Genomic DNA, 26326 nt, shown 5'->3' with positions numbered 1-26326 from the left:
TACCAAAGCTCACTAAATTCTAGAAAAGGGGACAAAGAAAAGGAAAAGGGGGGAAATGATGAAAGGTAGGTGAGGTACCCCATCCAGGGAACAGCAGGAGGCCCCCAAAGGCAGAAAGTGCAATGGGGGACATATCCGTGCCATTTACCAGAGGCACCCCATGCACCAAAACCCAGAAAGACTAGTGACAAAGGCAGGATGATACAAGCAAAGGAAAACAGAGGCAGAAAACCAAGTCAAACTGAACAAGTGAGAAAGGGCAAGATGAGCAGAAGAGTGAGTACGGCAAGGGCTGGGGTGGACCACCATGCCCCGACAGCCGCTGCCCATTTGGGGCAGAGGGGATAACAGGATCTCCTGCCAACCCTTCAATGGGCCAACAAAACAGAGCATGATCTAGCTCCTCACAGTAAAGGTGCCATTGAAGCACTCATGATTTAAGGAAGAGAAGGGTACTGCCTGAGCCGCCTCCACTTGTTTCCGGTGGAGGAAGGCAGGGTGATAGTGGGAAGAGCTTGAAACTTCTGCAAAATAGCAATAGAGGACATCGTATGCTACTATCAGGCTGGAAATTGGGGAATGGAGCCATTGGAGGTTGGCCCACATGAGAGAGGGAGGGGTGGAACTGTTGAAAGGACTAGTGAATGGAATCTGGCTACCTTTTTTGCTGTCTCTAAGAAAGCGAGGACACATTGCATGCATCTGTTTACAATGAATGCAGTTCACCATTGTAGGATGATGGTTAAAAACACGGGGAGCATGTCTCCGTGCAGAAATGCGTTGCGACATGCTTCAGTCCACCAATGGACTGCGAGACGACATGGCCAAGAGGAGGTGTGAGGAATGGAACATTCTGCAGCATTAAGTATAACGTTTGAGAGGTATTCCACCTGGTCATCACAACTAGAGAAATTCTTTTTTCTTTGGAAGGTCAGCAGGGAAGAGTAAAGCTGCCAATTAGCCTTACTAAGCTGCCATTTGGGTGTGCATGTGGATGGGGTAGGAGTTAGCAAACAGATAGTGCACAGGAAATGGTTGCTTGAGAAGGTGTCAGAGAGAATGGACCCCTCTAGACGATGGGCAAGCTGGGCAGTGCAGGAGGATAGGTCCAAATGGGAATAGGTGTGTGAGGAGTTGGAAAGGAAAGTGGGTGCTCCAATGTCAAGGCAGAAGAGGTTAAGTTGATTAAGGAGGTCAGCCAAGAGGGCACCACTCTGACAGGTCTTGGGAGAACCCCAAAGTGGATGATGTGCATTAAAGTCACCGAGTAGCAAAAAAGGGAGAGAGAGCTGCCCAAGAAGCTGAATGAAGTCTGCACTAGCGACATAATGATGGAGGGAAAGGCAAACTGCAATAGCTTTAAGATGAGTAGTCAAGGAGATAGGGATGGCTATGAATATCATCCCATATTAGCAGCACGACGACTCCAAAAGCAAAGTGCCATTCCGTAAACGAGAGCAGGCGTTCACAGGGCTGGCGACTGCATCAACACCATTCTGAATAATTAACGGATTGACTGTGATGAAGGACTGACGGTCACCAGTATGAAAGACTACGAGGAACCATGGTGCAGCAGGAAGGGTCTTAGAATCATCAGCCTCATGATGTTTACATTTCATAGACGCAAATTGGGAAAATTATTGACTGCTTACAACTGGGGGCCCCCCTTCACAAGGGGGCGCACCCGTCTTAGGTGACTGTCACCTCAGGTCACACCTCCCGAACACCTGACAGAGGTACCAGTCAGCAGTTTGGGACAGTTGCAGCTCAGGCAATTACCCCTCCCTGGGCCTGGCCTGTACCAGGGGAACATGCAGACTCCACCTGTCACCTCTGGCAGGGAATTACATGTTACCCAGTCACCTGTTATGCATCAGATATGTGGGTCAGCCTTCAGGAGTGCACAGGGAGCAAGAAGCAAAAAGAGGAACCTCAAACACCGAAGCAGAGGAATGAGAGGAGAAGGGAAACAAAGAAAGGAAAAGGGAGCAAAAAGCAAAGGTGAAACTGTTCTTACATCAGTGGCAGACAATGCACAACATTCCCAATAACATCCCACACAGGGAGGGAGGGAGGGAGGGAGGGAGGGAGGGAGGGAGGGGTGCTGCGGCAGCCAAGCACGAACCCGCCAAAGCGTGGCAAGCCCCTTGGGGCGGTGGAAGCTGGTAGAGCGGCTGTGGTTAAATGAATACCTCTTGTCAAAGAGCTTATACAGTGTAGTACTCTAAATGGATCTCTTTCAAGAAGATAGGAATTTTAAGATTCAAGCAATTTTTCTGCGACTTATGACCAGTACAGCACTGCAGTGATGATCACATATGCTTTTTGTAAACAATGTTTTAGATGCTCTTGCTGAATTCTTGTGCCTGTACTTTAAGAACCAGATTTCACAATATAGTGATGATACATACTGAGTTAACAGAATCAAGCACAACATGGAGAATAGGGAGACTGTTGGAGAGGATGATTGTTATGTCTAAGAAACTAGGGGTACTTCTAATAGGGATGATTCATGGAAATTGATGAGTACATAACACTAATTCATTGTAATTTTAGATAGGTCAAATAGAACTACAATGGTGGGGATATTGTGTAACTGTCAGAAACCACCTCATAGAATCCCAAAACCCCATCACTATGAGGCAGTTGAGCACTGCTGCCAAATAGATAAATAAACATCATCATAGACTGTGTGTGTGTTTTATGGGCTAGAAATAGCTGTGTCTAGGGACTCAGTGAGATTAGAAGTTTTGCACGAAGCAGTGAGTGGACCATGGACAGTGGACCCAACCATAAACGGAGCAGACAAAAGCAATCACTGGAATCAAATTATAGTGACTTATACCAGCTATCCTAGTGTGTTTCCATTGGACTTGCACCTAGTTTTCAGAACTAGGCAGTGACTAGAACTACATGAACATTCCTAATTGTATCCAGCTGCCTGTCCTAGCTGGATTTCACTGGAATGGTACCAAACTAAATTCAACGACAGAATTTCTCCTAAGGTGGAAGATATGTTGCAATATGGACAGAGCACTGTGACATCAAGGAAATTCTGGATCCAATTGGTGACTTGAATGCATGCACTGACAACACAGGCTACCTGCGAAGTCCTGAACACATTATGTCAACATGTTGCTAGATGCTCTAAACCACTCGTCAAAGCAGCATTGCACCAACCGGCATTCCACACTTCCTCCACCAGGCACAGGATGATTGTACGCACCAGTCAAGCCACCATAACAGGATGGCTGCTGTGTTGCTGGACCCTCCAGCATCTGCTGGATAGCTATCATGAGCCTGCAATTCTTACTCCAAATTCAGAGTTGGGGGTTGCCATGCCGCCGCACATCACACCAGTCTCCACCTAGACTATGTCTGTATTAAGTACAGCTGCTGAGTCCGCAGAAGTGCTGCGCTACCCTCAGCTACTTGTCACTGTCAGTCAACTCATTGACTCCTAGTCACGTCTACAACCTTCAGATGGTGCCTACTGCCTCTACTGGACCAATAAAAGAACGAGCACGAACTGCAGCCTGCACCTCTGGATGAGAGTCCACGGCTTTACTTGCACCTACATTAAAGAATTTTCCTGACAGCCATCAGTCTCCATGCAACTACTTTCACTTTCAACATTCCTGTAATCCATTGCCATCCCACTGTATCCGTAATGTCCATTTGGGAGGACTAACCACCACCCTGACAAACTGAAAGAACAGCTCTTCCACCACACATGATACATTTCAACACATCCTAGGCCTCTACAAGAGACTGAGGACCCAAAATAAACAAACTCAAGGAAGTCTGTTGCACTGGAAGCAAAATAACATGACTGATGAGGTGGGATTGGCATGGGTAAAGAACGTATTCCTTGAAGTAGTCTGCTGGTGATAACATCGACCTTATTTTATGGTAGAAATTTCTGATGTAGTTTTGGAGCACAGCATTGTATATCACAGCAAGTACATCACAAACTGTGGGAACACTGGAAATGATGAAAAAGTATTTGAGATGTGAGCTATACAAAGATGTCAAAAATTTGGTGGACTAATAAGAAATGAGGTTCTCTGCAGAATCAGCAAGTGGAGGAACATTTGAAAAAACACAGGCGAGAAAAAGGGACAGGGTGATGCGACATGTAATAAGATATGAACATTTTGTATGTCAAATTTTACAGATCAATTCTACAATAAATCTGGGCTAATGCAGAAACATCACCATAAGCTGCCAGTAATTAACATGAGCATTCCTATTGCTCACAATTTTACATGGTACACAAATATAATTTTTCTCAAAAAATTCATCATATCATTTATGTGAAACTGTATGTATATCGAGCAAGCAGTAAAGGAAACAAAACAAAAATTCAGAGTAGGTATTAAAATTCATGGAGAAGAAGTAAAAACTTTGAGGTTCGCCGATGACATTGTAATTCTGTCAGAGACAGCAAAGGACTTGGAAGAGCAGTTGAACGGAATGGACAGTGTCTTGAAAGGAGGGTATAAGATGAACACCAACAAAAGCAAAACGAGGATAATGGAATGTAGTCAAATTAAATCGGGTGATGCTGAGGGAATTAGATTAGGAAATGAGACACTTAAAGTAGTAAAGGAGTTTTGCTATTTAGGGAGCAAAATAACTGATGATGGTCGAAGTAGAGAGGATATAAAATGTAGACTGGCAATGGCAAGGAAATCGTTTCTGAAGAAGAGAAATTTGTTAACATCGAGTATAGATTTAAGTGTCAGGAAGTAGTTTCTGAAAGTATTTGTATGGAGTGTAGCCACGTATGGAAGTGAAACATGGACGATAACTAGTTTGGACAAGAAGAGAATAGAAGCTTTCGAAATGTGGTGCTACAGAAGAATGCTGAAGATTAAATGGGTAGATCACATAACTAACGAGGAGGTATTGAATAGGATTGGGGAGAAGAGGAGTTTGTGGCACAACTTGACTAGAAGAAGGGATTGGTTGGTAGGACACATTATGAGGCATCAAGGGATCACCAATTTAATATTGGAGGGCAGCGTGGAGGGTAAAAACCGTAGAGGGAGACCAAGGGATGAATACACTAAGCAGATTCTGAAGGGTGTAGGCTGCAGTAGGTACTGGGAGCTGAAGAAGCTTGCACAGGATAGAGTAGCATGGAGAGCTGCATGAAACCAGTCTCAGGACTGAAGACAACAACAACAATGTTGTTAGTAGTGAAGAGAGAGATTTATTTGACTTTTTTACATTGCAATTTTGTTTTATACAAATAGTTAAATATGCAATAAGTAATCTGCAAATCTGAAAGCTGAAGATATTGAATTACAAAATATTCCCGACCATAATTTATTGAACACAATGTGTATATATTTGTTACATGATTGAATTAAGAATTATTTTCTGCAGGTAATATGTTAAAAGAAAACTCAAATGTTGTAAAGTAAACAAAATTGCAAAAAAAATTCAACTTTTTTGCAGCATTAGGATTGTTGTTAGCAAATGTCTACAATTTTGTCACAACAGAGGTCTCCATTATAAAACTAATGTAATTAAAAAACTGTAATCTCTGAGAAATATCTGGAGCATAGCTACGGGTTATAAATAGCACATTAACTGTGAATATTTTTGTTACGTAGTTTCATGGTAGGTAAGAAGTGTGTCACTTGTATCGTTTACTTAGAACTGTGCTAGTTTTCTGATATATATTTTCTGTGGAGTGTCTCATAAGTGTCACTGGATGAAAATGAAGGCCAATTAATCGGAAATTAGAATTTTAATTAACACTGAACTATTTTGTAACCACTGGACATCAAGGATATTTTAGTATCTACAAATGAACTTCAATCCACAAACACTGAAGAGATGTAATAAAACCAAATAATATTTATAGCTCTACTTTCTCTGATAAATGATCATGTGCTCAGATAGTTCTAATGCTGAACACCACTAATAAAATAATTACATGCATTATTAAATTGCATGAAGTTCTTTGATGGTACTAAAAAGTAACCATTACAATACACAATCAGCACTGAAAAAGATTTTGTAGTTGAGGTGTTATGTTGTCAGTGCTGTTTGCAAGTAGTTACAACAGAGCAATGCCTGTAATTCTCTTTCCATTAAGAGCTTCACATTGCCGTGGTTACACATTTAGTTAACAAACAAGGTCATACAATAACAAAGTAAGTATATATTCATTCACCTCCAAAATATTTCGTGATTTACTTTGGTGGTACAGTACTCCTGGACTATTGTTACTCAGGCATTGATAATGTGAGGCCAGTGAAAATTATACATTCTTTAATCTACAAATGTAATTAATTTGTGTGAGGATAGTTACGGAGTGGAGGACAAAGGGGTAGAGTGAGATGAGGAGAACAGTGACACACATTGTATTTTGCGTTCACTGTTGTAGTGTAGGTGTTTATTTGCAGACAACTAGAAGGGTGCCAAGAGAGACAGAATACTCAGCTGATGTGAGACAAGCTGTTTTGCATGTCCTGAATAAGGTAAAGTCCCAGTCTAGAATGGATGACACTAAGGCACATCATAGGGACTTCTAAGAGTGTGGCATCAGAGGTAAAAAACAGGAGTGAACATTAGCCAGTAACCCAACGTCAGGTGCTCCTTGAAAAACAAGTAATCGGGGGGGAGGGGGGGGGGGACAGAATGATTCATAAGCAGTCAACTGCAGATCCAAGTAAACCGGCTTGGCAAATTTTGGATGGTCTGGAGCACCAGGAACTGAACCCACATATCCCTACTATAAAATGTCACCTAGTAGCAGGTGATTTAAATTGTGGACTACCTCCATGTGAAACAATCATACTCAAAAAATAGGGAAGCCAGGATAGAGTTTGCAAAGAAACATCGAACAGATTGGTCTGAGGTTTTATGGAGTGATGAAAATAAATGTAGTGTGTTTTCTTCTCATGGTGTACAGTATATACATCAATCCAAAACCAAAGAGTGAACAAAAAGTACTAGGTACCAACCATTAAGCACAGCGGTGGCAGCATCATGATGTGGCGATGCTGTTTCTAGATATAGTGTTATTTCTGTAGTCCAAAGGGAAGGCAAAATTAATTGTTTCCTGTAAAGTAGCATTTAAGGGAAGGATATGGTTCCACAAGGGAGAAAGAATATGCTACATAATTGGATATTGAAAACAGGACAATGATTCAAAACACATCTCCAGCCATTTAAAAAAAACGTCTTTTCAGATACAAATCTGAACTTTTGGTGTGGCCAATCCAGAGTTTGGATCTAAATCTCCAACTGAACACCTCTGGGAGGCACTGGACCAACATGTTCATAGTAGAAGCTAATCAAATAAGAATCTATTTGCTGCTGCTTTATTGGATGAATGGTCAAAACTTTCACTTAACCTATTAAAAAAGCCAAATACATGTGTAGCTGTGATCAAAGCTCATGTGTATGCAACAAAGTACCAATTTGTTCATCAGATTCCAAAATAGTTTTGTTTCATTCCTACATAATTGGACCTAAAATTTACTTTTGAACCAGAAGAATTGTTATTTCTATTTTGATGTAAGATACTTTGTTAAAACTAAATGTAGTTTTGTACTCATTAGTGTGTGACAATTTTCAATTATCTGCTGGCAGTCTTTCTACTACAGTGATCTTTATGTAATTTTAACTAATGCTTTCTTGCTTTCTACAAAATACTTCTGAGTACTACTGTATGTAGCTTATTTGGAAAGATAGAAGTTATAACCTGAAAACTTCATGAGAGCTGGTAAAAATTCTGTGTAGAACATTCATTTTCAGTACAATAAGAGGTAGCTATGGCATCGGTGCTGAATACAATTTAGTAGTTCTAGTCCTGTGTGATGTGAAGTGATAGGGATACTTCTTTGTGGCTGGTTAACAGGTGTGTGGCCTGCTTTGTTGTATGGGGAGAAAGTATATGGCATTTGGTTGAGGACACCATGGGGGCAGGCAGCTTTTGTAAAAACAGAGGTACTTCAGTAGGTATCAACATAATGGAAATAGACATTGAGAAAGGTTTCTCCTGGGCCAAAGCATGCCAGAGAAATAAATAGGGAAGAATGTGATGAGGTTCAGTAGAAAGAGGAAAATGAGTACATATCACAAATGTGTGTGAGCATCTGAACCATGACGAGTTTAGGGTTGGAAATGGTTAAAGTAAGAAGGCATGGGGGAAGTGCCATTGAAGGGCCTGTGGCAGTTCTCCAGATGCAGGTGTCATCTTAAGCTTTTATGTGAAGTCCTTAATCAGCATTATTGACCTGATATACATGACTTGTTTAGGATGAGGATAATTGATACAGTGAGTCAAACGTTTCAACCCCGTTTTTTCAATGTGAAATGAGATTTTTTAATCTTATTATAAGGGGTGTATACAAGGATACTTTGCCTCCAACATAGATAGTAATCAGTTGAAAATAATGGGAAAAGCATTAAGAATCTGATTAAGCAATGAAAAGTCAAATGTTTCAGTGTTCTGTTGTAGAAGGGCACAGTGAGATGTGACAACACACATTATCGAACATTTAAACAATAAAAACAATAAAAACCTTTACTGGCTTTTCTTCTTCATGAGTCCTGGTCTTTTTAAAAAAATTATTAATATCTGATTTGTAAACAATTATATCATAAGGCACACTGGAGAAAAACTTTCCATGGCAGTTCATACTTTTTCGAGGAAGGTATATTTCATGCTGAAACGTTTTGGACTGCTATGATTGTTTTGTGCAAGATACAATCTTATGTACATAACAAACAATCTTTGGCTTTAAATTCAACAATTATCTAATTGATAAAATAGGGTTCATGTTCAAGTTCACCAGATGTCAGTTCAGGCTGTGGGGGAAGGACATTTGATGCACAGAATTAAAAGAACCTTTGAAGGGTGGACTGGTGGATTGTCTCAGCTCTATCACTTCTGTCTTTATTTTCCTTAAATGACTGTTTTCTTGGCTATTCACTTCTATCACTTCATTTCTCTCTTCACTAACTACTTTCTCTGATGCATCAGATGCAATTCTGATTTTTCCTTTTAGCCCCATTTTATTTCCACTCCTTCATTTTGCTTTTGAGGATCCTTTTAATAGCCGCAGAACTTATGACAGTAGCATGTTCAAACTTTACAGAGTATTTTTCCACACATTCAGATGTGGGGTGCAGTGTTATCCTTCCCGGGTTTCCTACGAGTGACTACAAGCAGCAAGAGGGTACAATTATTTTTACACAAATTCAATCCTCTTATGAATTAATCCACTTATGAATAACTTTTTGAAGAAAAATGTACATATCACTGTTAGCAATGGATACAATTAAAAGAGAAGTCGCAAGTTTGTCATATGAACAATGCCACTGTATGTATAGCTAAGTTCACAATAAAGGCACACCGACAATCACAACCAAATGCTACACTGAGAAAGTGCACAAACAAAACATCATACATACTCTGAACAGGTACTGTTTGTAAGAAGAGTCCAGTAACACCAATAATAGATGCCCAGCCCACAAACTGCCATATAAAATAAGTGGCAATTACAGCCTGTATTGGAGTGATCCAAATGAACTGCAGAAATAGTGGAACCAAATCAAATCTGTTCACGTCATTTGACAGAAGATTGACCATTTGTCCAGCAGCTGTCTGACCAAGTGAAATTTTGCTCAGACGCATGACCTGGAACACAAAAATTTCAGATACTGTATATAAACAAAATAAAACATTGTAATTATCTGAAAAATTTTATTTTCCACTTTTCTTATATTACTAGTAATGGTTTAGTATAGCCTTCAGTGAAAATCTATTCCACAGTTCAAGTTTGCAATGTTTGTTATATTCTGTTGTACAATAGTTGAAATTTCAACATGGAACCCACAAACAAAATGAAAAAAAAGTGAGTGGGTATTCTGCCATACACTACTTTTCCAAAAAAAGTTGGAAGGAATGTAATCAGAGATGGTTAGTTTATGTTGTTATGGATGTTATTACAGCACAATTAAGTCTATATGGAAGTATGCTCAAAGTCAATGACAGATTACAAAGATGTGTTAATCTTATCACATTAGCACAAGGTTAACACTGCTCCAAGTACCACCACTGCCAGCAAAATAGTTATTTTTAGTAACCCTCTTATGGTCATCCAACTGAACTATTACATTATAATCAATCACTACACATTTAATAATGCACTAAAATCACATTAAAACAATCAAACAAATACAGGTTTTCATGGCAAATCAAATTTCTTTATATTAATATATGGAAAGTTTTGGTTGAGAATAAAGGAGACGACTCACTGAAAGACGCACACGCACACGTTTAGGCCAGGGAGGTTACAGGGGGCGAAGGATGTGCTGGAAGGATAACTCCATCTGCACATCTCTTGTTGTGCTCTGCTGCATCAATGTGGAACACAATGCAGTGGTAGCAGCAGAGCTGGTATATAACATGGCTGCTTTCAGAGGTGGCCCAGCGAGTGATGTGACCAAAGTAGGTGGTTCTGTGTGGGTGGATATGGAATGCGTTGCATCTGGGTCTTCCACAAGTGTATGATCCCTGTGATATGGCACTGGGGGTGGGAGTGGCATAGGGATGGACTAGGATGATGAGGTTGGGTGGGTGGCACAACACCACACTGGGAGGGGATGGAAGTGTCTTTGGTACGATGTCCCTCATTTCGGTGCATGATAGACAATCAAAGCCCTGATGAAGGACGTGATTCAGTTGTTCCAATCCTGAGTGGTATTGAGTGACAAGGTGGGTGCTTCTTTGTGGCTGTTTCTTGGATGGATGTGAGGATCAGGTGCGTGTTGGGATATGGCATGGGAGATCTGTTTGTGTATTAGGCCTGGGGGGTATTGCCTGTCTGCAAAGCCCTTTGTGAGGCTTTCAGCATACTGGGCGAGGGAGTTCTCATCACTGCTGATGCGTCTGCTATGGGTGGCTAGAGAGAGAGAGAGAGAGAGAGAGAGAGAGAGAGAGAGAGAGAGAGAGAGAGAGAGAGAGAGAGAGAGAGAGAGATATATATATATATATTGACTGGATATTTTATCACAGACACAGCCCCTTTGACTGTTCAGAGAGGTCACTAAACCCGCCCAAAGATGTAAACACAACCAGGCATGAGCAGCACCTATTAGACGGAGGGTGTCCAACAGCCCATCAGTTCCACTCATTGCACCAGGAAGGAGGTACACGGCTTGTGTTGTCTGTAGTTCAATCATGTCTAGATGGTCAATACCGCGGTTCGATCGCGTCCGCATTGTTACTTTGTGCTAGCAAGGGCTCTCGACAAGGAAGTACCCAGGTGTGTCTGAGTGAATCAAAGCGATGTTGCACATCTTCAGTTTTTGTGGCGTAAAGACCGTTCCATACTGCACAGCCATCTACAGAGTGAGCCAAGGTGACTAACCCTAAAGCACTTTGGCGCTCTGTGCATCTCTCCTGGACTGTACGTGTCTTCTGTCCGATGCGTGAATGGCTGCACTCACAGGGGATCTTATAAACCACAGATACTCCTGCCTCTTACAAACTAAGAAATCTGCAGTGGCAGAGCACTGTATTGACACTGGGAACTATCGTGTTCGATAATGTCTAAATTTTAGCTTCAACTTTATCTTTCTGGGACTCAGTAGTGAAAGAAGCAATTGAAATTCAGAGAAATGGTTCTGAGCACTATGAGACTTTACTTCTGAGGTCATCAGTCCCCTGGAACTTAGAACTACTTAAACCTAACTATCCTAAGGACATCACACAAATCCATGCCCCAGGCAGGATTCGAACCTGCAACCGTAGCAGTCACGCGGTTCCAGACTGAAGCACCTAGAACCACTCTGCCACACTAGCCGGCAATTGAAATTCGGTTGGTGATTAATTTAATTAATAGAGATAACAGTTTCAACTTGGAAAAAATCATGGACTCTGGTAATTTCTGTAATTAAATCACAAATATGTCAAGGTGGTGCAGCTCTCAGTCACACATCAATATCGAAGTGTGGAACGACTGCACAGCCACAGATTTAATTTCCATGCATATGTTACAACTCTTTACCACCTATGAACATCTCTGTGCCTTGTGCATCTGACCACATACACAGGGGTTCGATCCTCGGGTTTAAAAGGACTGAGCAAGTGCTGGAGCGTTAGTCACCTCAACTCACTTTGAAGATGGTTGGATAGTATTCAGCTGAAATAGAAGAAGAAGAAGAAGAAGAAGAAGAAGAAGAAGAAGAAGAAGAAGATATGCAGCTCCATGCCCAAAACTTTATGGAACAAAGCGATGTTGTTCAGACATGGAGGAGATACAGAGAGACATGAACTGTAGATGACATGCCTTGCTCGGGCTGCCCAAGGGCTACTACTGCAGTGGATGATCGCTACCTACGGATTATGGCTCGGAGAAACCCTGACAGCAATGCCACCATGTTGAATAATGCTTTTCGTGCACCCACAGGACGTCATGGTACAACTCAAACCATGCGCAATAGGCTGCATGATGCGCAACTCCACTCCCGACGTGCACGGCGAGGTCCATCTTTGCAACCACGACACCATGCTGTGTTGTACAGATGGGCCCAACAACAGGCCAAGTGGACCTCTCAGGGCTGGCATCAGATTGTCTTCACCAATGAGTGTCGCATATGCCTTTAACCAGACAATCGTCGGAGATGTGTTTGGAGGTAACCCGGCCAGGCTGAACGCCTTACACACACACACACACACACACACACACACACACCAGCGAGTGTAGCAAGATAGAGGTTCCCTGCTGTTTTGGGGTGTCATTATGTGGGACCGATGTATGCCACTGGTCATCAAGGAAGGCACCGTAATGGCTGTACGATACGTGAATGTTATCCTCCAACCAATAGTACAACCATATTGGAAGCATATTGGAAGCATATTGGCAAGGCATTCGTCTTCATGGACGACAATTCGTGCCCTCATCGTGCACATCTTTTGAACGACTTCACAATAACGATATCGCTCGACTAGAGCGGCCAGCATGTTCTCCAGAGACAAACCCTATTGAACATGCCTGTTTATGGACAATGTGACCCACCAACCACTCTGAGGGATCTATGCCAAATCGCTGTTGAAGAGTGAGACAATCTGGACCAGCAGTGCCTTGATGAACTTGTGGATAGGATCCCATGATGAATACAGGCATGCATCAATGCAAGATCACGTGCTACTGGGTATTAGGGGTACCAGTGTGTACAGCAATCTGGACCACTGCCTCTAAAGGTCTCTATCTACGGTGGTACAGCATGCAATGTGTTGTTTTCATGAGCAATAAAAAGGGCAGAAATGGTGTTTATGTTGACCTCTATACCAATTTTCTGTAGATGTTCCGGAACTCTCAGAACTGAGGTGATGCAAAACTTTTTTTGATGTATGCATTTTTGATCAGTTTAGAAGAGTAGATTGTTATTTCACGTGTCAACCATACACAAGAGGGGGCACCATGTGGCATGGCCAATCTCCAGAGGGAGGCACCATAGTTACAATGTGGATATAAGGGGACACTCAGATTATCAACAATTCTCTGAATTCTGGACTGTCAGCATTCGAAGATAGATCAGTGCAACTGAACAACTAAATTTCCATGCACTATGATCATTATCTTCACATTCAGTTATGTAATGTACGATTTCTGTTAACAAAACCATTGTAAATTGTTGCTTATCGGAGTTGCCATCATTTATGCTGTAGTTTGCCTAAGCCTGTTGGACCCCTTGATGAGACCATACAGTTGGGGCAGCCAAGCAAGCCATCCCAATAACAGCAACTACTCATAGTTGTGCAGGGTTCTCTTCCAGTTAAATTTCTGTCTGACACCAAGAATATTTTGCAAATACAACAGAACAACCTGTCAAAGAGGAACAAGGGACTTAGAAGTCTGACAAGGACAAAGGAGTAATAACTTGGCCGATGAGAAATTAAGTGAAGCTTTCCCGCCAAAACAACAGATAGACTTTACCATAGTGTAACATTCTTAATATTCTTGTTGCTGCTAACTCAATTTCATTTTCAGGAAAGTATAGCAGAATTTTGTATGTTGTGCAGAATTTTGTCGATCAGAAGTGGCTCAAACAAACTTACTGCAGCTCATGTCACTGCTGTTGTTCTCTTTCACACAAGAACTTTTGGTTGCACAATTATCAAAATTAGAAGTGAAACAGATATTCAAGAAAATTTCGATGTGTCTCCACCGCCATTTCTGGCTTTAAACTGGAAGAAAGAATACTTTTCAAAATAGACATCAGGATTGGAGTAACATTTCATCATGCACAAATTACTATGTGATGTCAAGTTTGGAGCTTTCTTCATGCTAATGATGGCATGAAATTATTTAAATTGATTCAAGATAGATATTGGAAGCCACTCATATGCAGAAATTAAAGTTTAGCTACAATCTTATTTTAAATCTCAAGTGCATGTAGCAACAGCCATACAAAAATTCTTCCAATGTTTTAAAAAACCTAATCAAGGTTACAAAGAATGGACAGTACACTTACTGGAGTCCACTACAAATCACAAATTTCTGCTGATAATCAAAACTGCAGAAAGTGACAGTGTCTCTCACTCACGACGTGCTTATTCGGCTCTTTTCTGATACGAAGTTATAGAACATCCGCCTTAGTTTGACCAACCCATTGCTACAAGAATGTTTAGCTTAAATTCAGGCACCCAACCAGATGCTTGTCTCAGATGACACACTCCTGTTTGAAGATGCTAGTGTGTTCACAATTCATCAACAAAACAACCTAGGTTAGGCTGCGAGTGCAGTCATGCAAGAGTGCACAAATAAAATTTCCAGCTGGAAAGTAAATTCTAGCCTCTCAGCTAATGATAAAGCTTTATTGGTTGAACTCTGAGTAAATAAAGTACCACTGAAGTTTCAATCAAATTGACACCAGCTGTTCAACATCTCTAACCAACTTGGCATGCAAAGAAATGGGATGAAAGAAATTAACTGAATTGGAAACTTCACTGTTTAGCTGCTGCTTGTTCATGATAAATTGACAGTAAGCAAGGCAGCTTTTGGGAACAGCAGGAGGCATGCCATGCCCCTGCACCAGGACTCCCAATGGGACAGGAGTGGTGAGGGGAAGGCAGTGTCTGCAGCCTCCCTCAGTGTTGGCACAACCCCTTCAGAACATGTACAATAACACTTCATGTCTGGGAGAAGCAAGATGTTAGCAACATTCTGAGAGAAACGAATACCTTTCAACTACCACTGAGTTTCTCTGCTTCTGGCAGCACCAGGGATGGACTCTCAGTACAGTGAGCAACAAATACTTGTCAAAGCCTGTTCATAATAGATGTTGCACGTGTGTCATTTACAAAAAAACTAGTATTACAATAGCAAATTCAGACAAAGCAATAAAATTACTGGGCCTTGATTTATTTAATAAACTAGGCTTCACACACTGATGTCTCTACCAAAAATTTGAGAAATACACAGTGCCTTCTTCTGCAGGAATAACCAGCATTAATAACTACAGGACTAACATTATACTGATGCCGAACGCTGTGTCAAAATTCTGTAAGATACACAATACTGTATTAGCATTCTGAGTCAAAGTGAAACAGGATCTTTATTGCCTTACATAATGGCAGTACAGAATGAGAAAACCTATCTTTGTGGTATGAAAACATAATGTAACACTGCAGCAGTTTTAATGCCGCACTCAATTTGCAGTCAGTCACTGATATTCATATCTAATTCAAATATCAGAAGAATTAAAGTCTATATTAGCCAGTGGTGCGCAATTTGAAAAGCATATTTAAGATTTTACAAGCAGCCATTTTAAAATGCAGCATGAGAGTGTACACTTTCTTACAGTGAGAAGTTCAATACTTATGGTGCATTTTGTCACAATAAGGCATCAGGCCAACACAACACACTGAAGCAATTATGTATCTCTCGGTTACCAAGGATCACAGGCAATTACACGCTGTTCTAGGTCAAACATTTTACTACAGAAAATTTACTCCATGTGCAGCATCCGGAAGCAAACCCCTTCACATACAATTACAGAAAGGAGTATAATTATCTTCAATTCTGTGGGAATGGTTGAGCCCATGACCACGATGTAACACAGGACTGAAAGGAGGTCGGCATTAGTCGTATCATCTGCCTTTTTATTGAACATCTAGATTGAAGCTAACAGTCTGATTGTCATCACTAGATTATGTGCAGTCACGGAGACTAAGTAATTATTACAAAACGTATTCCATTAAAACTTAGGCTTGTACAAGTATTAGTCTAACTGGACCAGTTATAATTACTTTAAGTCTCCATGACTGACTTTCATGCACTGATGATACCTGCACTGTTAGCTGAAATCTGATTCTGCAATAAAATGAAGACAGATGAATTACAACTAAAACTGACCTCCTTTCAGTCAACTAATAAAATTGATCTGGATCTGGGACAATGAATGCCAATGTACATTTGACAAATTAATTTTAAGTTTACTGGGTACCAAATGTCTCCCACCACACGATACAACTAAAATGTTAACCATTACAGCACGTGCTTCCAATTACACAATTGGCACAGTCTTTTCACATACACAACATGCTTTCTAAAGGCCAATCACATATGCATCCAAAACCTAACTGCTTGGAAAAATCAAGTCAAACTGAAAATGAAGCTTTCTCTATTACATTTGCAATCACTGATTCATTCTACTTATGGACCAGAAGCCATTGGTGGTAGAGCAGCACAACACTTTCAGCAATGAGAATTGCTTTTATCGAACTATGATACTATGATTCGAAAACCGTCATCAAGTCCTCATCTCAACATGCAAAAGGCAGACGTGATACCAAACTACAGGATAAAAAAAATTTTGATTCTTCTGCTTATGTTTATTTCACTTTGGATTTTTTCAGTCAAGACAGTGTTTAACATTTTCCATTGAATGAGAAATTTATAGGAAAACTTATACCCAAAGAACCAGTGTTATCCAAGTGGACTTTACAAAAAAGTTAATCAACCAGAAGTTAAATCATACTGGTGCATGAGACTTACTGTCTACAAAGGAGTAATTCTCATGCAGTCAGAATCATGCAAGATACAGGTGGTTGTTATAGAAGTGCTAAAACAGGAAGTGTTTCAAACGCCATGTCAATGCCACTGGGGGTTACTACTTACGATACACGTGCCTGAGGGTGGTGTTATTGGAAAAACATTGAAGAAGACATAAGTGATGGTAGCTTACCGCAACGTATGCCAGAAATAGCAGTCAGCATCCCTGTGGCTACATTTTCCATTGCCACAAACACTGGAACACTGGTCACGTTTACACGTCAACTATGCTGGACTATTTTCGGAATGCTCTACTGGCAGTGTGTCACAGAAGAATTTTCTGCATTTCCACATGCAATGCAAATATCATCTAAAACTTCTACGAAAACAATCTAAGACCCGTCAAGATTTTTCTCACTCTAAAGCTTGCCTATTTTACAGGAGTTCAAGTTTTCCTCTTAATAGAACAGCATATCTTATTTAAAAACTATGTAATTTCACCCTGCAGCAAGCTAACTCCCAGAGATATTTATAAGGATACACTAATCTCAAATGACAAAGTTAACACAGCAGTTCAATAAACATAACATATTATGTTTTCTTTCACAGTACAGAGCCACTCCATAGAGTACAAAATTCCAGCAGAAGAATTGCATGAAAGACTACACCAGCCACTAACGTCTGTCCTAATGCCACTCCTGCATTTGCAGACTAAGCATTCACAACAATCTAGAACCAAGTGTTTCAAAGTCAATGGTCAGGTATTCATTACCATTACAAAAATGGAAAGAAACAATGAGTGACAGACAGAGTGATACAACAGTTCGGAATCATAATGTAGCGTCCAAATAAATAATGGAGTAACAGTCCAGATTATAAACCAAATTAAGACACACCATGTGCACATATAGATGGAACTCCTAAGTTCACATAACTCAAATGCAACAAACATCTTGGGGCTTTACAGTTGCAGCCAGTAATCACACCACAGTTTGCCGCTAAAAGTGGGATCTAGCAGCAGCAAATGGTCATGGTCATTGTCATCCTTACAAGGCTTGGATGTTGCACCTAACCCTGTAGATGAAGACAACACTATGTTATGCTCCACCTTACATCACAAAGACAGTTTCCCACTGGACATCCCTCTCCTAAACAGAGATATAAGCTGATACACAGCTCCAATCAGCTTGACAGTACCAACACCATGCCTCCAGACAGAATCAGGACATCTCTAGTCACCATACAGAAGAGCCAGACAGGACATTTTACTAATTGGCATTAGTCAACTTTCACTGGATTCAGAAATAGACCAGTGTTCAAAAATATAACAGTGCAAATGAACTTCAAGCTACATTGTAACTCACCCTTTTTGCACAAGATAAGTAATGCATTAATTTCTATTAATACATTATTGTAAATTGTTGCTAATCAGTGTTACCTTCGTTTACACCACTTTGATATAACTGTAGTGGCTGTGCACAAAGCAACATCATATGAGCAACTACTTTTGGTAGTGGGAGGTTCTCTTTCGCCCACATTTATGTTTGGTGTCAACAGTATTTTGTGAATATAACAGGGAAAATATTTTAGAGTGGATATGTTTTGCATCTGAAGATTTTAATAATTCATAGGTTAATTTAGAATTACATGCTATTTTCTAATATGAACAAAAACTGTATCACTTCAGCTGATCTTTATAACATTGGATCAGTTTTTTTATGAAATACTCACCTTTCTGTACACAAGTGAACAGCATGCCACCCGAACTCTCATTCCAACACTCTGTGCAATCAGTGTAGAGTGATGCATTATGAATAAGCTAATTACACATGACAGGATCAGAGCTCCTGAATACCAGTACATTTCCTGTCTTGAAACTACTTCATTATTACTGAAGTGTCTTATGACAGCAGCGAGGAATATTGGTTGAGCAATTCTGTAACATCACGTGAAACTGCATACATAAATATCATTTTCAGGACATTTTAAGCAAAGTAATTTTTAAATAGTGGATAAAAAAGTAAAGTACACTTACTACTAAATCACAAATTTTTTAATTTACATTCAATCCAGAATGTCAATTTATCAAAACACGTTTACAAGGGGACTTCAAGAAGTAAGTTACACACTTATATGGCAGGCCAAGTTTAACTTTTATTGAATGTTGCGCTACACTTTGAAGTTACATAGATACGTGACACTATTTTTCAACATAGTCACCATGTGTCTAAAAACCAAGGACAGAACATTCTACCAATTGTTCAATCATTAAACAATAGAAATCCCCTCCCTGATCATGGAGCCATTGAAGGACAGCTGGATGAACATCCTCACTGATGTAAAATCTCTTTCCCAGATTTCTTTCTGCTTGCAAAAGCAATGAAAATTTATTGTGCAAGATCTTTAATTCCCTATCAGCATCACCTACATCTGTATGGCCTTTGTCAAATTGTTGGTACAATTTATCTTTGGCTGGTCATGATTGCCGTTTACCACCAGTAATATATGGTAAACCTATGTGCAATTCAGATGTTTTGCCCAAAAAAAATCTTAGTCTCACGTACTTCAACAATGGAGTACATTTCCAATTGCAGCACCATTTCGATTGCGCACTGTGATGCACACATCATCTGTACCACAGTACAACTGTTTTTTGCAAGAAACTTGCAAGGTGTACTCTCTTCTGAGAATGCTCCACTTATTGCACCGTGGTCTTAGCATGGGATGACCTAATTTACATTCTGAAGTCCCTGCATATCTTGATTAAAATGGTTGGATAGGTCATATCTCCTTTTCACCATTGGTGTAGTATTTTCATTAACTCTAAAGTTATTCTCTTCTGTTGCTGGCATAAACTATTCTGTATGATACAGTTTGGCATAAGCATTAAACAAATGGTTTGTGTCATTGCAAGACAGTTTGCAAGTGTGGTATCCAATTCCTGCTAACTGTAGTGTCATCCCACTGCATGCCCATTTCAGCAGGATTGTGTAGCAGAGAAGATATCTAATGTTTTCCTTCTAGAAGTGGTCATGACTGTATGATTGTTTCTGTGATTAGTTTCTTCTACCAACAGAGCTATCAATAAATGTTAACTTTGTGTCATGTATCAGACTATGTCTGTTCTACATCCTATGCAAATTATGCCGAAGTAGTGACACCGAGCTAACAAAGGCTTTTGTGGTACATCATGATGAACTCTGATGAGGTCGTTTCCACTGACTGAGCTGCTGTTTCTGAGAATATTGCCCCATCATCTGCTGGTGAGCTGCATTATACAGTTTCCCAGGTCACCATCCAGCTACCATCTTTCTCCACTACCCGACCAGCTCTTTAGTTCATGCAGGTTGAAGTTAGTTTCCATTGTTGTGGCATAACATCTGAACATACAAAGTGTGTGTATGTGGCCAGTAAGCTCTACCACCACTAAGCTGCCGAGGTTGCCGATATCACCACCACTCATCGAGCTACACCATCACCTCAAGATGGACTTCATAGGCCATTCTCCCTGTCTCCAGTGGAGAGCATACATCAACTGATTACTGATGACATTTATGGCAGAACTACTGCACCACGTCTGCAGCATAGTCAGTACTGGGACGAACTGCTCCAGATGCTATGGTGAACTGGCTGCCTGGCCAGGCATGTGCCATCCTGCAACTCAACAATCTTTCACTGCAACAACTAGTGGCCCTTGCTGACACTGGTCAAAGCCCTCACTGCAGCCCAGTGTTCTGATTGAGCTCATTTTACTGTTATCAGGGCTGCCTCCAACACAAGAACTGTACTGCCAGCCAGCACTGTGGACCACAATGCTCAGCACCCACCACGGCCAAGAACTCTAGCTGCTTTCAGCCAATATTGAAGCTGTTCCTGCACCAACACACCTTTTCTGGAACAACTGAGACCATCAACATTCCGAAGACCAACCCACCACGTGCTGACGGCATTGCACATTTGGCGAGAAAGCTCCATGCTGACGCCCACCGTGCGACGACCCAAATGACAACGTCTCCACAAATGAGCGTGCAGAGAAGATGCATTGCCTCATCACTGACAGAAGGTTCCTGACAGACACTGGTTCTGACCCCCGGGCATCTGCGAATAATACCATTCCAGCTATCGTCATCTCATCCACTGCCAATTACAGGGTCTACCCAATGCAAGTGGATCTAGGTCTGCATTGCACCTTCAGCTGGCAGTTCTTCATTGAAGACTTCACAGAGCCAATCGTTGGTGACAATTTCTTAGCACATTTTTTGCTCCTTCCTGACACTGCCAGCTCTAATCTCATGAATATGGGCTCTTTACTTGGCCATCACATTCCACAGTGTTGCACAAAACTTTATGCCAAAAATTGTCCATGCTGTTGACAGGGCAGTAAGAGGACCACCTGGACCATTTTCCATGCGTCATATGCCCACATGGAGGACCCAAGAGGTATGGCAGAGTACAGTACAGTACAGTACAGTACAGTACAGTACAGTACAGTACATCGTCTGCACGATGACTGGCACCCCAGTTAATAGAAAAAAATGCTGCCTCACATCAGAGTAACTTGCACTGCTAAAGCCAAATTTGAGGTTATGCTTTGACATGGTATCATTTGCTGTTTAGCCAGCCTGGTCCACTTCTCTCATCTTGTACTGAAGAAGAATGCATCCTGCTAACCCTGTAGTGACTATTGCACTCTTAATGCATGCACTATCCAGTCCCAAACCTTCACGATTTCAGCCGAACTGACAGTGGCACTTCAGTGTTCCACATACTTGACTGCAAGAAGGCATTCATTTGCAGATACGTGGGCGATTCATTACGTCCTTAGAAAATCCAAGAGATGGCACTGAAGATATCAAAACCTTTTGCTAGTAGTGTCATGTGTGCTGGAGGCCAGGTAGAGTTGCAGCGGTATCCAGGACACGGTTTCATTGTCCCAGTCAACTGAAGCAACCAGCTCTTGTTTATTTCAAAAGATGGTAAGAAGAGAGTTTTGAATGTTGTTTAAACTTTGCTATTTAAAAGACTTACACCAAAATAGATCAAAGCTGAGTTGAATAAAGTTCACAGCACATCTACTTTCCCATTTGCCACTGTTACCAATTGGTAAATGAGTTTAAACACGGTTGTACATCCACAAAAGAAATTGCATTAAGGATTTCCAGTGGAAGCGACCACCTAGAAATGACTGATAAAATCCACAATATTGTTTTCAGTGACCGATGAATAACTGAATGAAATATATGAGGCCATAGGTATGTCACAAGGTACAGTGCTTTCAGTTTTGCATGAAAAATAGTATGTGAAAAAAAAAAACCTTTAAGAGATTAGTGCCGTGCTTGCTCTCTGTGGAGAACAAACAACCATAGGTTCGAAGGTGAGGCCAAGGTTGTTTTGACACTTTCTGCCAGGTTTCAGCATTAATACCGAACTGTAGACAAAATATGGCACCCTAACCTACTATACTGCAGAGACTAAGGAGTAATCAAAACAGTTTTTGAATGTTTTTTGGTTTGGGTTTTTGAATGCAGATGGGATCTGAGGAAGATGAAGACACAAACTGACTGGCAAGGTGATGGCCACATGTTTTTGGGATGCATGCAGAGTCACCTACATCAATTAATTGCAAAAGGAACAAACAATAACTGGGGAGTATTATGCATTCTTATTGCACCAGCTTAATGAAGAAACTGAGGACACACATCCTCATTTGAGCAAGAACAAGATTCTCTTCCTTCACACAGCAAACACAGACGAGATCCCCTGTGACGCACAGCCTGCAGCCATGCCTACTCCAGAAGTCGAATGAGAAGGAATGTCGCTTTTAGTGAACCCCAAGAAGATACTATTGCACAAAAAACTTCGAAACTGTCTTTTTCTGTAAAGCACTGGATGCCATATGTGCACCTTCAACAGCCAAAATTGCAGAATTAAAGCTCAAATTATTGGAACAAACACTGTTTTTACACTAGATTTGACTCTCAGAGGCTTTTTTATTTCTGAATTTAAATGACTAAGGATGTCATCCGCCACACAGATCTTATTTTGCAGATCTTACAAAATCCCAATTTTTGGATAACAAAGTTGGAGGAACAATTGGGAAACTGTAAAGAGTTAAAAGGGGAATTAAGATGAAAAATTAAAAATCCTGAATTTTCCATCTTTTTCAAGGGACTCACTGAATGACCCTCTCACTAGTCACCACAGAAGACATCCTGAATAAAGGCATCACCATGCCCTTTGGCCTCTTCTAATATCTTTACATGAAATTTGGTTTCCAGAATGCTACACAAACATGGCATTAATTCATTGACCAACACCTTTGCTTCACCCATCTCAACATCTTTCTGTTTGCTTCTTTGCTGCAGCAAAGCTGGAAACATCTGTCAGCAGCGTTTCAATGGCAAAAAATTCTGAGGCTATCATTAATCCTTCCAAATGCATCTTCAGAGTCTCCCAGGTGTCATTTCTGGGTCACCAGATTTGTGCAATCAGCATTGCTACCCTATCTGAGAAAGTTCAGGCTATTCAGGAAATTCAGCTCCCTTTAACTCTTCAGGCACTCTGCTGGTTCCACAGATGCTTAAATTCTACCACAGCCATCTGCTTGATGCAGCCTCCGTTAAAGAGCTGTTGATACACACACTTGCTGGCTCAAACACTAAGGGAAACAATCACATTCCTTGGATGCACCAAATGGGCACCACCTCCATTGCTGCAAAGAACAGCCTTGCTCATGCTGCACTTCTGGCTCCCTCCACATAATACCCAACTGCCACTGGTGGCCGACACCAGCCAGCAAGTCATTGGTGCAACAGCACTTCAGCAGTTCCTTGCAACCATTTGCCTTATTTTTGGAGCAGCTTACGCCTGCACAAAGTCAATGGAGTGTGTGTGACACGGATCTGTTTGCCCTGTATGAGGCAATCTGCTACTTTCACCAAACACAGGGAGACTGTGAACTTTATGATATTTTCAAACCACAAACCCATCACATACACCCTGCAGCAGACAATCAGATACTCCTCAGCAAGCCAGTTCCACCAGCTGGAAGGTAAGTCTCTGTTCAGCAAGTTCAGTGTATTTCGAGACTTGACAATACTGTCGCTGACTGTCTGTCATGATCACTGATTGCATCAGTTTTGTCTCTCTCACTGCAACCAACAGGTCAATATGGAGCTAGACTTACTGCTACAATCCAGACACTGGATTATTGGCACAGACATGAAACTGTTCTGTGACACCACTGGCAAGCCACAATCTTTCCTATCAACCACTTTCTGCTGGCAGCCCTTTGACAGTACCCACACCCTGTGCCACCATAGTGTTAAAGCTGCTAATGCCAGGCTTGTTACCCATCAGTTTGTGTGTGGCCTGGCATCTGCACAAACTCTCGCAGCTGGACATACAGTTGTGTTGCTTGTCAGTGTAGTAAGGTCCACGCTTCCATTTGTCATTTGCCTGAGGCTAAAGGAAGGTTTACCCAGGCCATATTTACTGTCAGTCCCCACCCATCTCTAATGTCCAGCAGTATCTTATAACTACCATTAACTGTTGCACATGCTGGCCAGAGGAAGCTCAAATTGCAGACATCTCAGCTGAAACTGTGGCACAAGCATTCATGAGTGACTCATTTTGGTTCCTCCTCAACATCACAACAGATTGCAGAAGGTAATTTTAATCCCAGAAGAGTGTGGTGCTCATTGGCACCACACCACCACATACCACCCAGCCAGCAATGGTATTGGTCTAGCAATGGCATCACACACTGAGGATTGCTATACTTTACCACGACTACTGAACACCCCATCGTCCTTGCCAGCCTCTGCACAAGTTTCGACTATACCTCTGTACTTCAGTGACTGGGTTGGTCTAAGGTGATGGTTGGTTGGTTTTGGGGAAGGAGACCAGACAGCGAGGTCATCGGTCTCGTCGGATTAGGGAAGGACGGGGAAGGAAGTCGGCCGTGCCCTTCGAAAGGAACCATCCCGGCATTTGCCTGGAGCGATTTAGGGAAATCACGGAAAACCTAAATCAGGATGGCCGGACGCGGGCTTGAACCGTCGTCCTCCCGAATGCGGGTCTAAGGTGAGCCCCTTCTGATACCTGAGTAATTTGTCAAGTCATCTGCTACCACTTCTCCCTCTGACATACCAGCCTTCCTGGATGGACTGCACTCCCACATTGCAAGCATCCATCAACCTGGCTCAGGTCTCAGAATGATATCCCATCTTCATTTGTTCACACAGATTTGGATGGTGCCTCACATGTAATTTTCTGCAGTGAAGGCACCACACCTGGTCGCCTAACTATGAACTCCAGTTCTCATAAGATTGTTGAGCAGGTCACCATACGCTGGAGGTTGGCCCTACACCTTCCAAACTATCCCTGCCACTACTCAACCTCCTCCTCCTCCTCCTCCTCCTCCAGCACCTTCAGATGGTGGTGGTGAGATTGGCACCACCACCACCACCACCACCACCACCACCACCACCACCACCACCACAACAACAAAACTGTCAGTCACACACTGTGCAGTGAGTGCGCTTGCCAGCTCACCAGCTCAGTTCGCCTCCACACTACTACCTGTGGGGAAAAGGAGGGGGAGGGAGAGGGGGGAGGAGGGGTGCAGCTGTGTAAGACTACCAGCCACAATTAGCAAGGATAGCTAACCACAGCATTGCCATGTGTCAGCCAACGGCGATCCTACAGTGCGGGCTGCAATGCAGAGCTGGAAACAGCCTTAGCCAAACTGCTAGCTTACAGCACGTACCTCTGCATGTTGCTGCTAGTACGCGCACTGGCCAGCTGACATAAAAGCAGAAACACAGAACCTTAATGCTACAGTCTGCGAATGTGGCGTTCAGTTCCTACTTCAGTGGTCACCTGAGCCTCATCAATGCCCCACGCTGTGCGATCTTAGTGGTAGCTTGAGTGGTGGATTGTGCAGTGTCTTCAGTGGTTACTTGGGCAAAGGGACATCTCAGTGTTACAGTGGTCAACTGAGTAATGGATTATGCACAGTATGTTCATAGGCTGCTCGTGTCACCGACCATGTTCAGTGAGTAAGTTATCACCCCTGCGATAAGTAATGATTGGTGATAGTACGACCATTTCCAAAACTAGTCTCTTGAACAAACAGATTAGCTTAGTTAGCTATTACTTCTTATGTCACTGAACATGCCTGTTCTATGTTATATGTAAATTATCCCAAAGTGCTCCAAGCTGTCTATCCCTGCAAAGCTACAAAGCATGTGTTGACTGTTTTGATATGTACATCTGCTTTGGTAGCACAA

General features: G+C 41.6%; 1 protein-coding gene across 1 annotated transcript in view; it reads right to left on the bottom strand.

Moving 5' to 3' along the window:
* Nucleotides 1–26326, bottom strand: part of LOC124591504 (ATP-binding cassette subfamily C member 4-like) — a 257017-nt gene that overhangs the window by 101146 nt on the left and 129545 nt on the right. The window contains exons 4-5 of the mRNA XM_047131737.1: nucleotides 18765–18969; nucleotides 9442–9667 (exon numbers count right to left, since the gene is read on the bottom strand). Coding sequence (XP_046987693.1) covers nucleotides 9442–9667; nucleotides 18765–18969 — 431 coding nt within the window. The remainder of the gene's footprint in view (nucleotides 1–9441; nucleotides 9668–18764; nucleotides 18970–26326) is intronic.

This window comes from Schistocerca americana, chromosome 2, assembly GCF_021461395.2.
Source record: "Schistocerca americana isolate TAMUIC-IGC-003095 chromosome 2, iqSchAmer2.1, whole genome shotgun sequence".
Classification (NCBI taxonomy): domain Eukaryota; kingdom Metazoa; phylum Arthropoda; class Insecta; order Orthoptera; family Acrididae; genus Schistocerca; species Schistocerca americana.
Note: the sequence above shows the minus strand (reverse complement) of the source record. Positions and strands in the feature narration are given on the sequence as shown.